Source organism: Micropterus dolomieu, linkage group LG23, assembly GCF_021292245.1.
Source record: "Micropterus dolomieu isolate WLL.071019.BEF.003 ecotype Adirondacks linkage group LG23, ASM2129224v1, whole genome shotgun sequence".
Lineage (NCBI taxonomy): Eukaryota > Metazoa > Chordata > Actinopteri > Centrarchiformes > Centrarchidae > Micropterus > Micropterus dolomieu.
Genome location: NC_060172.1, coordinates 1,559,469 through 1,572,522, shown reverse-complemented (window position 1 = coordinate 1,572,522; position 13,054 = coordinate 1,559,469). Strand labels below are relative to the sequence as shown.

General features: G+C 40.0%; 2 protein-coding genes across 2 annotated transcripts in view; both read right to left on the bottom strand.

Annotated features, from left to right (window-relative positions):
* Nucleotides 1–6,009, bottom strand: part of ptprb (protein tyrosine phosphatase receptor type b) — a 65,422-nt gene extending 59,413 nt beyond the window's left edge. The window contains exon 1 of the mRNA XM_046038876.1: nt 5,883–6,009. The gene's annotated coding sequence lies outside the window, so the exon portion shown is untranslated. The remainder of the gene's footprint in view (nt 1–5,882) is intronic.
* Nucleotides 4,939–13,054, bottom strand: part of ptprr (protein tyrosine phosphatase receptor type R) — a 39,295-nt gene continuing 31,179 nt past the window's right edge. The window contains exons 10-15 of the mRNA XM_046038877.1: nt 10,699–10,778; nt 8,582–8,719; nt 7,381–7,491; nt 7,134–7,291; nt 6,928–7,041; nt 4,939–6,042 (exon numbers count right to left, since the gene is read on the bottom strand). Coding sequence (XP_045894833.1) covers nt 5,949–6,042; nt 6,928–7,041; nt 7,134–7,291; nt 7,381–7,491; nt 8,582–8,719; nt 10,699–10,778 — 695 coding nt within the window. The 3' untranslated portion in view covers nt 4,939–5,948. The remainder of the gene's footprint in view (nt 6,043–6,927; nt 7,042–7,133; nt 7,292–7,380; nt 7,492–8,581; nt 8,720–10,698; nt 10,779–13,054) is intronic.

Genomic DNA, 13,054 nt, shown 5'->3' with positions numbered 1-13,054 from the left:
CCATAAAAGTGAACATGACCTGTTAAGTCATCCTGTGCTCGATCCTGGATCCCAGCTGAGGATCAAAGCTCTGGGTCGGATGAACTGTGTTTACCAATCTAACAAACAGGAAACATTTTTCTTCCCTAGTCCTAACTTCAGTCTGAAGCAGTGTCACCAGTTTGCGATATTCAAATGGCAAGTCACACGAATGCACGGTACGATGTTCAATCAATAATATCCACAAATTTACAATAACTTCAAAATGTCATAACAACATAGTATGTGGTAAACTGATCCTGGATCTACGATAGCCAGTGCTGCCACTCACAACCTGTTTTTTCATACAGCATCTATCTGCAATCTGTAAGCTCTGGTAAACTTTCAAAACCTGAAAGTTCCAGTTTTTTCTAAATCAAATCATACAATAACTCAATAAGTACAGTTCTTTGTTTTGTTTATCCAGTGTTTATATACAGATTACAGGTAACAATATATATGTATATATAGAAGAGTAGATAAAGAGGTTACAGCACTACTCAGTGGCTAATGTTCCCGACTATTACAACATTCAATTTGATTAGTAATACAGTTAAAAACCACGTACCGTACGTACACTTATTAGCATTAGGTGTACGCTGACCGAGCTGAATTGCCCACACAGCAGGAGTTTAAAGGGACACTAACATTTTTATTTTATTTTAATGTGGCTCTACATGGAATCTGTCCTAAAAATTCTTGTTCATATTGTTGCCGTGCTGAAACTCACACTAATTATTAGAACTGATGTGTGTTCAGATCAAGATTGTTGAATTTTAAGATATTGTTAGCATTGACATAAATGTGCTTGCTAAATGAATCTGCTCGCTAGTCAGTGAGCTAATTGTTATATTTATTGAAGGTTTACTGCCATATTTTGTTTCTTTTTTAAGTTTGAAATAAAGTTCTAGTATTTCAACCCTAACGAGTACTAACTTAGACACAAGCCGTCACCCCTCCCTTTCAGATCAGGACCTTCTGTCACATTTGATTCCTTCTACAGCACATGCATGTACAGCAGAAATGGTCAATCTAAATAAAATATTTTTTATGTATTCATCATTATGTGCAGGAGAAATAAACATGCAACAAAAAAGCTTTTTTTAAATGATTGTACCACCACCTGTTTTTGTAACAAACATCTATCATTAGCAAGCTAACTTAAATCAGCTGATTGTCTTCGTAGTTAACTAGCAGAAGAAAAATGTTGTGTGGAGGATTAGTTTGAAAATAAACCTCTGGTTTGCACTAGAACTTTTACACAAGCTGAAAATGGTCATTTCATCAGCTATTATTAGCAAAAGAACTTTATTAGCCAAAGTTGGTCATTTCATTAGCTAATCCAAAGAAGGTTAAAGACGACGGCAACTGGACTTGGTTGAAGATACTAGAAGACGTTTCGTCCCTCACCCAAGAGACTTCTTCAGTTCTGAAATGACTAGTAGAGAAACTCAGCTATTTAAACTCTGTGGGGATCGATACCACTGGTTCGTTAGCGCTCCTGGCTGTGGTAATGTCGTTAGAACCAAGTCTGAACGACCAGAGGTTACGTTTGTTACGTTTCCTGGGAAGTGATGAAAGGGCAGCATTGTTAGTGGAGGATAAGTTCCCAGGAAACTCAACAAGAAATACCTCTTGGCCTCAGGTGAAGATGCCAACGATGGTCGTTCAGACTTGGCCACGGGTGGTTCTAACGACCGTAGCGACTGTCTTTACCACAGCCAGGAGCACTAACGAACCAGCGGTATCGACGATCCTGGCAAACGACCCCACTGAGGTTAAATAGCTGAGTTTCCCTACCAGTCATTTCAGATCCAAATAAGTCTCTCGGATGAGAGATGAAATGTCTTCTAGTATCTTTAACCTTCTTTGGACAAGTCTGACCTGGATGACTGAGAACTTTCAGACTTCATTGGCTAATGTTGGTAAAAGAACTTTTACATGAGCCAAAGTTGGTCCTTGTACTAGTTAATGTTAGCAGAAGGAGAATTTATTTACATGAGCTTTTTTTTCCCCTCACTTGTTATAGTAGTAGTAAACTAGCCAACTATCGTTTGCATGATCTTAAATTGGCAGTTTAACTAGCTAATGTTGTTATTAATTGCTCTGCTCTTATTGATATGGGTGTTTGTAAGGTAAACAGCTTTTTCAGTTCTCCAGGGCATTTTATTTTAATAAATATTTACAAATTTCAGTTTATTGGTTTAGGCTGTGTTTTAAAATCGAGTAAAGTGCAACTTAACTGTGACATTACATTTAAATTTTATTCATTTAGCTGACGTTTTTATCCAAAACGACTTACATTTTACATACATATGTCAGAGGTTGTACACCTCTGGAGCAACTAGGGGTAATGTGTCTTGCTCAGGGACACATTGGTGGACGTGTCACAGTGGGGAATTGAACCAGGGTCTCAGTGTTTGTTCAGTGTATTTGTTCGGAAATAAGGTCCCATTGGGCGAAAGTGAAGCGAGAGACTTAGGCTCTCTATTAAACCCACAAAAAATGTAAGTATTTATTACTCTATATATGTTGAATTGTATAATTGTCTGCCTGTTGAAGAATTCTCTAATTACAACTAATTAACAACTGATTGGTTATTATTAATTCAAGTGTACTGTGTCCAATTCCCTATTTTTAGTTGCACATTTCCGAATCCTTTCCAGGAAACATCCTATGATGCATTTCATTTCTCTATTTAAAATTTGCGAAAACTATGTGAGCTCTAAAATAAAGCCTTACACAATGTTAAACTCCTACATTGGTAACCAATGAATGCATATAAAGAATATTTTGTTCTCTACAACAGCATGACAACTGTCTAAAACTGAAAATGTGTAGTGTCCCTTTAAGCTCCATCAACAGTCAACAACAACAGAGTACAGGACATGAACCACCACCTACTGTACATACACAATACTACGTCAGAGGCAGTGTGTGTTGTTGCACCCGCTGCTGCAGTGGGTGTGGAGGATGGGATCAATTCACTTTCACTACAGAAAGTGAATTGATCCCATCATCAGTTCAAACAGAGAGTTACGTCAATATCACAATGTAATATTTCAGATTTTTAACCACTTTGGAGTTTGAAGTCAATCCAATTCTTGAACTGGCCGAAGTCAAAATTGTTTTGACGGTGGTCCCACGAGGCATGTTGGGCACGAAGAGACGCAGGTCCAAAGTCCCTTGATTGTATAACAAATAACAGGAATAAATAAAAAAATATTTGGTACATAAAAAGAAAGAGTCCTCCAAGATTCTCTCGTTTATTGTCCGTCAGCGGTCCGGTCCCAACGCTCCCAGTTTTAGCAGCAACACTTCCATGTTTGTAGCCCATGGATTGAAACTCGACTTCTCACATTAGGTTTAATAGCACTTTAACATGTACCACACAACATTATCCCATTCACACAGACAGTGGATTAGATGTATTTGTTTATGTTCTTCGTTACTGGCATTACTGTAGAAACCCCAGATCTCTAAAACAAATCAACACCTCAGGAACTAATAAAACCACCTCAGTATTTATTTCATTTCTTAACCTTTTATGGTTAAACATGTAGTAATATTGGGCGTATAAAAACTGAGCATCCCACCCTTTTCTTGACTTTATTTTTCCAATGTAATGGCACTCGAATGGTTTGGTTGAGTTGTGTAGTCTCATTACTATTTTGACATTTTTCAATGCAGTGTCAATGTAATTGTAAAACTTATCTAAAGAAATACAAAATCAATCCGTATTGTTCACAACAACTTTATCTCTCAGTATTTCATGTTTATTCTTCTAATGCTTAAAACGTATTCCTCCATCATTAAGATAGTAAAGCTTAAACAACGGGTGTGGCTTGTTCAAAATTCGATTTGCTGATTCGGATAAAAAAAATTTTTCCATCCGCTCCTGTTAAATTCAAGATTTAGAGATTTGAGGTTCGTACCTCACATCGTGAGCTTTCACGCGAGGTGACAAATGGATAATAGCTGCTAAACTCATCAAAAACATGTAAAAAAAAAAAAAAACACAGTATAAAAATAAAGGTATTATTTTGATACACTAAAAATAACGCACTTACTAGATTTACAACAGCACACTGATGAGATGACTGCACCATTGTGACAATTATTTCACATTTTTGGTATAAAGCAACATGGGAATTGTCAATTCAATAAACAGGATTAACTACTATACAGAGTCTAAGTGTAAATCTGTCGTGTGATGAATAAGTCTCAGCAAACTATGTTTTTCAATTTGGCCCTGTGCTGAAAAACTAAACTTTGGCTAAAATGTCAGTTTTCATTTTAATTGTGGATCAAATCTATAAATTATTCTATTTTTAAATGTTTTGTACATTTTATTCCTTGGGTCTTTCTAAATGTTTTAACATGTTGGTGGGGTGTCGTGTCAATATATTCTAGGATAACTAGGTCTCTATTGCTACCATCAATTTATCTATTTTAGATAAAACAACAATTAGTAGGTCAGCATTTGTAAACTACAGCTCCCATAATTCTTACTCAGTCAAAACCTCGGCGAAGCTGAATTTGTGAAATAGTATTACAAATTGTTATAATATTTTACGAGCATGGTTTAGCTGCGGAATATAAGATTAATTGGTTTAACAAAATATTGCATAAGCAAAGCGGGCTAATAATAGCATGAGGTTATAGGTTAGCATCCATTAATGACGTTAAAGCATACTTATTAACACCGAACTACAAAAGCTAGAATTAGCCTCTATGAGATTGCTGTACTATTAGTGCTAGCTTAGCAGGAGCTTATTTATCATTACATTGGTTTGTTAGCCTTTAGCGTGTGATCTATGGCTGGAGTTAGCCCCGTTTGTGACTTCAGCACTCTGTAAGTTTCAAAGCTGCAAAAAATACGTCCAGTGGAAATGCGCAGAGCAGTGACGACAGGGAAAATAAAGATTATAAAGTTGGTTTAATCATTCGCATCACAAAAGTTGTACTTTTATTAGTCTTGGTTACAAATGAAATGGGTTTTAAGATAATGTCAGTTAGTTAGCTTGCTAACCATAGCATTGACTCACCTACTCAACACTGTCTGGTTAAACAGAAAGTAACGTTAACATAAAAACATAAAAAAATAAATGTGTTTGCTAAATGTTTCTGCTGGCTAGTTGTCAAGCTAACTTTTCAGGTTACTTGAGCTGAAGGTTTTCTGACATATGCCATTTAAAATGAAGTTCTAACAATTAAGAGATGATGATGAAATAACTTTGATGATACAACCCGCCTCAGGATAAAAGGTCAAAATTAATGTTCGACTTCCCCAAAGGTTTGAAGGTGGGTAATGTAACGTGGCAGAATCACGGAGTATCGTACGGAGTGTGGATGTCACAAAGGGAGGCTGGAAGGGTTTGTTCAACAGTTGTATCGTAGCTTAACAGAAAGGTGCAACCAGCTAACAGTCAATTTGTGATTGCCTTTCTTATAAGAACCCCACATTAAAAAATAATTTTTAAATCTAAAAAGACACAAACACAACAGTGTTATTAAACAAAGTACCATCAATTTCAGTCAAACTATTTCTACGTCTCCTTGACAGAAAAGAGGTAACAGGACAATCTGGTTAGTTAAAAACGTCACGATCCAGCAGTCAGTTGGTTGAGAGAAGTGAAGTGGGCGGGTCTTTCCAGTTCTTCTGGAGAACCACCCACCAACAACACATGAAGAAACAGCAGAGAAGAACGGATATATTTCATTTCCAGAAATGTACCTTTCCTCTTTCCTTCAATAGGCTCCACCCACAACTCATTGGTTGTCCATGTTGTCCATTAAACTTAAAAAGACCTCTTCCAGTTGTTTCTAATCTCAAGAGAACTTCCAAATCTCAGGGATCATACCTGCTAAAGGACTCACTATGACAACACATCCAGGTTTAGGTCGACACCTCCTGTGGCGGCGCACACTCATTGGCCTGTTTCTGCAGATAGGCGGGTCTCGTACAGGCTCAAGGCGTGATGGACGAACTCGTACTGCTCACCTGTCTGGATCATCCCTCCTCTGCACAGACAAAAAGAGAGATTATAAATTATAGTGTTTAAAGAAAATAAACCAACACTATAGTAAACATACTGATAGAGCTGAAATGTGTTTTTTTTTTATTTATATTTTATATCTTGATAATGGAAATTCAGGAAACTTAGCCTTTTACGTTAAGTTGTTGAAAATGTTTATAGCAAAATTAACCATGTTTTAAGATTTAAGGATGGTTTTCACAAGGTGAGTTTTAGAGGTAGCACAACACAACAAAGTCAGCACGATAAGGTGCAAACACAAAATGGCTCTAAACAGCAAGAAACTAAGCAAAAATGCTTCCACACAAGTTAAAACTTGAGCAAAACAACTGAGCGTAAAAAAAATGGGAAGAAAAAGAAGACAAATTGAGGGAAATGACCAAAAGAACTGGATTTACTGGTGAGTCTGAGCGGTCATAAATAGACACAGATGACTACATTGTTAGCTAGCTGCTACAGCAGCAACATCTGTACAGCTAGTACACACACATTCAGTCAGAACACACCAAAAAGGTCTAAAACACACTACATAATATTTTTATTATATGTAAATGGTTACTATGTTGGGTAAATTCTTGCTGTGGATTGGCTGGGACTCCAGTGTTTCCCCACACTTACTTAGGCGTGTCGCCCAGCTATATTAACAGCCGTGACTGTGTGGGAAACACTGCAATCATTAGGTTATCATTAGGTCCCAGGGACTGACGTCGATGTTCCAACCGGACAGCCCGACAATAAATGTTCATGTATTTCTCCGTGGTTTTCTGAATAAAAGTGAAGCTAAAATCATTCACGGTCAATCCGCAGAAAAGGTGGGCTCTGTCTTTTTCCTTCCCAGTCAGTAAAAATGGAAGGAAAAAGAGTGTTTTACCTGTCAGCTCTGAGCCGGCAGGTGATGCTCAGAACATCCACCACTCCCTCCAGCTGCAGCTGTCGACAGCCTATCGTTGTAGCGATGAAGCACCCTGTCCGGCCAATCCCGGCGCTGCAAGCAGAGGAACGTGGGTAACTGAGTTATTTCAAAACATTTGTCAGGAGTAATAGAAAAGCCCTTTTCACGTTTCCCTCTCTTTAGACCTGCAATGGACGATAACGGGTCCCATGGCGGCAGCCGTCCGTCTGTCCGTCTCAACGTCTGTCATGAGCTGCAGTAGCGGCATCGCCGAGTCGGGGGTTTTGTGGTCGGGCCATGATGTGTACCAGTAATGCTGCAGCATGCGGGTTTGATTCCCACACTGCACACAAAAAAATGTAAATCCCACAAAGACATTTCTTTACTTATCACAACACAGAAGTAATAACTAAGTTTGAAAAGTTTGCGTACCTTTAATGTAAGGCTGCGAGCGGTGTAATGTTCACACTCTCTGACGCTGTTGACCAACACTTCGACCTTCCCATAGATTCCCCTCTTTTCAGGCCAATACAGAACACACTTCTACAGAGAAATGCAAAGACAGTGGAAACATATTTCATACACTGCTGAGTACTTTCCAAATCATCCCATCAGTTTTTAGACTGATTTACAAGCAACTACTGGTTTCATTTTTTTTAATTTTTATTTTTGGAAAAACAACTTTTGTAGAGATTTGATTTGAGTTACATTACTGCAATGTTTTCCTCAAGCACCGTACTTAAAATAAGAACCTCTACATTGTACTTGAACATTTCAGAACGAAAAATTGTACTTTTTACTCCACTAAATTTATTTGATAACTTTATAGATAGATAGATAGATTCAGATTGTTTATGCAAAATATTATCTAATAAAATATAATGTACTATTTTACTATAGATTAAGATACCCACTAGTGGTTAAAATTAGCTCCACATTTAGCAGCTACATCAATAATTATTATGCTGTAAATTTATATGATTCTGCAATGGGCAGACTTTTGGTACACGTTGATGATCATGCTTTTGTACTTTTACTTGAAGGAGACCTATTATACTGCTTTTCCAGGCCTATATTGTAGTTCTGTGACTCCTGTATGGCAGATTTGCATGATTCAAAGTTATAAAAAACAGTTTTTTTTTCATATAGGCCTTCATTTCAGCCTCAGTCTGAAACAAGCTGTAGATGCCCCTGTCTCTTTAAGAGCCCCCCTCTCAAAGCCCACTGTCTTCTGATTGGCCAAGACCTGAAGCATGTTATTTTTATACTGTAGTTGTGCTTTTTTTACTTACGTAAAATATCCAAATTATTCCTCTACCACTGGCAGATAGAGTAGGCACCAACTTATTAAAAAATATTTCTCTGTTGGTCACGGACGCTCACACATCTGTAGTTTTAGAACAGCAGCGTCTTCACGACAACAAACAACCAAACTCACTTAATCTGTTACCGTTTGTATTCTGGGTTCAGCTTTACTACAATATAAAAAAGCTTTCCAACAACTAAATGTTAGAGCTTTCTTAAAAACAGTCCCAGGTCACATGTAGAATTGAACTTTGCCCTCCACATCCACCTCTCTCCCGCTTCTTTTACTGTACTTTAGCTTAACTCCCCCCTCCTCGTCTCACGATACCTCATTCTTCTCCTTCAGTTTGGTGATCATGACGATGACGGGGGACTCCTCCTGCCAGGCCATCTGCCAGAAGTCGTTCACCGTGTTCACCATGGGACCCTGGGTGGCGATGAACGCCTTCTCGTCGCCTAGGTAACCCTGGGAGGGGAGCCAATCACACAACAGCGTCAGCAGCTTGCTGTGGGGAAGTAACGGCACTGTTGACACGAGCTCTGAAAGACTTCTTAATGTGAAGAATTCAAGAAATTCATGACGGCACATTGTCACTTTTGTCTGACAGTAGGAAAACTAAAATACCTTAAATCAGTATTAATTATTTTTACATTTATTTAAATTGACTTTTCTTCTCGAGGTGAATGTATGAAGTGTCCTGTAGATGCACAGAAAACTAAGGAAAAGTTTTCCTTACTTCTTAAGGCCAATTCAATTTTCTGCGTCGACTCTATGCCTTAAGGCCAATTTATACTCCTGCGTAGGGCCTACGTGCGTACCTACGCCGTAGTGGCGCTGCAGCGTCCACCGTGTTGACTTTTGCCGGCCAAGCAGGCTAACTTCCGGTTAAGCGCTCCGCTAACGTAAATGGGGGTAAAATAGTAAACGTGCGGCTGGTGTAGCCTTTTATAATGTTGTCGACCGAATGGATCACATCCTGATAGCGAAACGAGTCATTTCGCTCGGGTTGCAACGTCCAGTATTGATTCACTGTGTTACAGCCGCTATTAAACGTTACTTCAAAGCACGGGGGTACTTCCGGTCGGGATGGCGGCATTGCGAGGCTACCCAGCCAACCAATCACAGAGCTTACGGTCCGCGTCAACTTGACATGTAGTTACATTTTTGAGGAGGTGCACGTCAGGTGATGGCGTAGCCTCTGCGTAGCCTGTAGGCTACGCTGTCACCTACGCCGTCGATTCGACGCAGAAGTATAAATTACGCTATACCTGACGGCGTAGACTACGTGCCATCATGAGCATTTATACTTTTGCGTTGGTGTCTGCATCGTCCTGCAGTTACACCTCCACAACACAAGTTGGCGGTGGGGTTCCAATGTTCCGCTGTGTTCAGTTTCTTCTTCGTTCGTGTAGGCTACTACAAACAACGGCGACTGAAACTGAGCTGCAAGTGACTGCACGGGTGGAGTATAAAATTAGCCCAATCAAGTCGGACACAATCTGCCTCCGGCAGACTGCGCGAGCTTCTTGTGAGTTTAGAACAATGACTGATCCTGCGGCATCAGCATATCAATCAAAAGGTGGTTCCTACTTTATGCAGCCAGAGAAAAGCAATGCGGGTGTCGGACTTGGCGACTGCACAAAGTCAAACGCACGTAACGCATAGGAGGAAATGCCATGTTACCAAGCGGACCAATCACAGCTCTTGAGGTTTGCATTGATGCGCCATATATTTACATTTGTTAGGAAAGTGCGCGTCAGGCTGTGGCCTAGGTTTGATGCAGAAAAATAAATTGGCCTTTATATTCTGCTTTTTTTATTAAAAACACATTTTTGTGACAAAAATATTTAAAAATACACGTTTGGCATTAAATTTGATGATTTCATTTCTTGGTCAGTCATATTGTCTAAATATTAATTCATAATTGTATTAATATAGCACCTTTTGAAACAAAGTTATAGTGCTTCAGTCAAAACGTTTTAGGTGAAATAAAAGAGTTTTGATCAAAGTGAAGCTTCTTCCTGTCGTGTGATAAATGTGCTTTGGACACACACTGCGCTGGTATGTACAGTAGGATAAAGAATCTGAACACAGCTTCTGTTCTCATGCGGTCTGACAGTTTAAATAGCTTCAGTGGAGTTTCCTGACAGGAAGAGAGTCTATTGTATAGAGTCTGAGAGCAACATTACAGACTTCTGCAGTTTTTTGCAGTACTTTCACTGCCTTTGTGTGTGTCGATGAAACCAAAAGACATTACACATCAGTGATGTGATCATGTCAGTGTTGGATGATTGTTCTCAGGTTTAGAGAAAATTTAACAAATAAATGTTGTAAAAACTTGCCATGAGTCCTTTAACAAGTGTATAATTTGATCTCCTTGGAGCAGCCACAAAAGCTACAGAGCCAAAAATAGGAGGCGATTCTGGACTACTGCTGCTACCCACCCGTATGTAGTTAGCATTGATGTAGGAGCTCAGCAGGTCGTTGCAGCTCTTCGACTTCAGGATCACTCTGGAATGAGGGTCTAGGACACACGGCAAAGATAGGAGGTGAGCAAGGGGAAGAGGAAGGGAAGGAGGCAACGAAGAAGAACGAGATTTAGATCGGGCCTTTACATTTGGATTGTGGGGGGGCAAGGTAACATTTCACTGGAGAGTTTGATCTGATCTAAATGTTCTGCTCTCCGTACCATCAGTTTCATATTAAAATGATTGGTGTATGTATCCTTCCCCCCCCATTTTCTCTGTTGGCTCCTGACCCCATCTGGCCTTAGTCTTGATTTTGTGTCTATGTTTGTGGGTTACGCCCCATCCACACTACTGCGTTTTCAAAATAAAACTGAAACCTTCTAGCTTCATTTGCTCCTTCCGTCCAGACTAAAACGGCGAAAAACGAAGACCTAAAATGGAGAAGTTTGGAAACGCTGCCGCCCCCGTTTTGCGTTTCGAAACTCCGGAGGGCGTTTTAGTGAAGAAGGGCCAAAACGGAGGACTTTAGAAACGATGATGCAGACGCTCGGCTCTCTGAGTCTTAGTCATGCAAAGCAGACACACGGTGCTGTGTCAGTTTTTGAGTAAAATATTCTGTACCGTGCAAATAACACTTACACTGTGCATGTCGCCGTTTACTTTGCGACGACTCCCAGTCTGTTTTCCGCCGCCACACTCCCGTGTTACATTCAGTAACAGTCCCAGCTCATTATCGGTGCATGCAAAGAAAAATCTGGTCAGTTTTTCTTTATTCTTTAGCCAAATCTTCTGTAGCTACGGAATAGACCATCTGCTTCATGCTTACACTGGCACGCCCAGCGCACCCGAACGGGCGTACCTCTGATACGCAGCTAAAACGCTGCTGTGGACGGAGATCGTATCCGTTTTAATTCTCCGTTTCTAAACTAAAACGGAAAGTACTGAATCAGTCTCTGTTCTGACTTACACCCGTTTTACATGTTTTTTTAACATTCAAGTACCTTTTAAACTGTCTTGACCCTGATATGCTTTTTGGACTAGGTCTTAGTTTCAGTCTGGATTTGACCCTGACCTGCTAAAGATGCCGTCTTTCACTTAGGGTCAGTCTTGACCTGCTTTTAGACTTGGCCTCACTTGATTTCCATCCCCTGTAAATCAGTCATTTGGTCTTATACCCTTTTCTTGAGCCAGTTTATGACACATTCTGACACATTTCTCTTGTGGACATCTCAGGTTTTGTCTGGTTTAGTCTTTTAAGGCTCTTTAATTGATGCCAACCTCCATTTAGACTCGGTCCCAGTTAAAGTCTTGACCTGGTTTCGTGCCTGTTAAAGCCTAGACACCATCCTGATCTGCTTACAGACTGTCTAGACTTGGTTTCAAGCCCCTATTACGCTTCAGCTCAAACTCGACTCAGCCCTGTGAACGCTGAAGAAAAGACAACACAGAAACTCAAACATGGGAAGGAGTTTGATAGACAGCCGACTAGGTGAGCATTCCTTACCCTTGATTGGCCGGAAGGAAGGAATGAAGGAAGGAACACCCCCCTTCCTTCACTGTTGTGTTGAAAACCCTTTCCTCTCTTCACTACACAGACTAATAACTAACACTGTGTGTGTGTGTGTGTGTGTGTGTTATATAACGTCTTAATCAGGCCTGGCTGGTAGTGTGAGAACAAACTGTACTCTGAGGAAAATGTATTGTTCAAGTGTGTGTGTGCTCAAGGAAGAGGGAGGTGCGATATTAGCTGTCCTTGGGGTTGTTGGCCTTTGACCTTAAGCCCCTCCTACATAATCAAACAACTTCCTGATTCGACAGGAAATGGCAGATGAGGACTGTTTTTGAACCGTTACTGTTTCTTAGCAACAAGAGTACTCACTGGGAAGTATGATCTTGTATCTGTTCTTGGGTCCGTAGTTTGGGATGTCCAGATCTTTGGGATCGATGAAATTCATGGGGATTTCCTGACACAGAAGAAGAGACGTTCAGTGTTACATATGTATATAAGAAGTCATCCTGCAGCTGCATCAGTGGTGGAAAGTAATGAAGTATAAGTACTTCGTTACTGTACTTAAGTAGTATCTGTACTTACTTGAGTATGTTTAGTTGTTGCAACTTTTTACTTTCACTTCACTACATTTCAAAGCCAAATATCTGACTGTTTACTGCGTTACATCCTGCATTAGAGCTCGTTACGTTGTTATTAGTCGCCTATGCAGCGCACCTGAGTGGAGCAGCAGGGAAAAACAAATGTAAACTGATAAAGCCGACTCGGCACGAATCAACGCCAGCCAGCTGATGCGACACCGGCATACGCAGTGATAGAAAACAG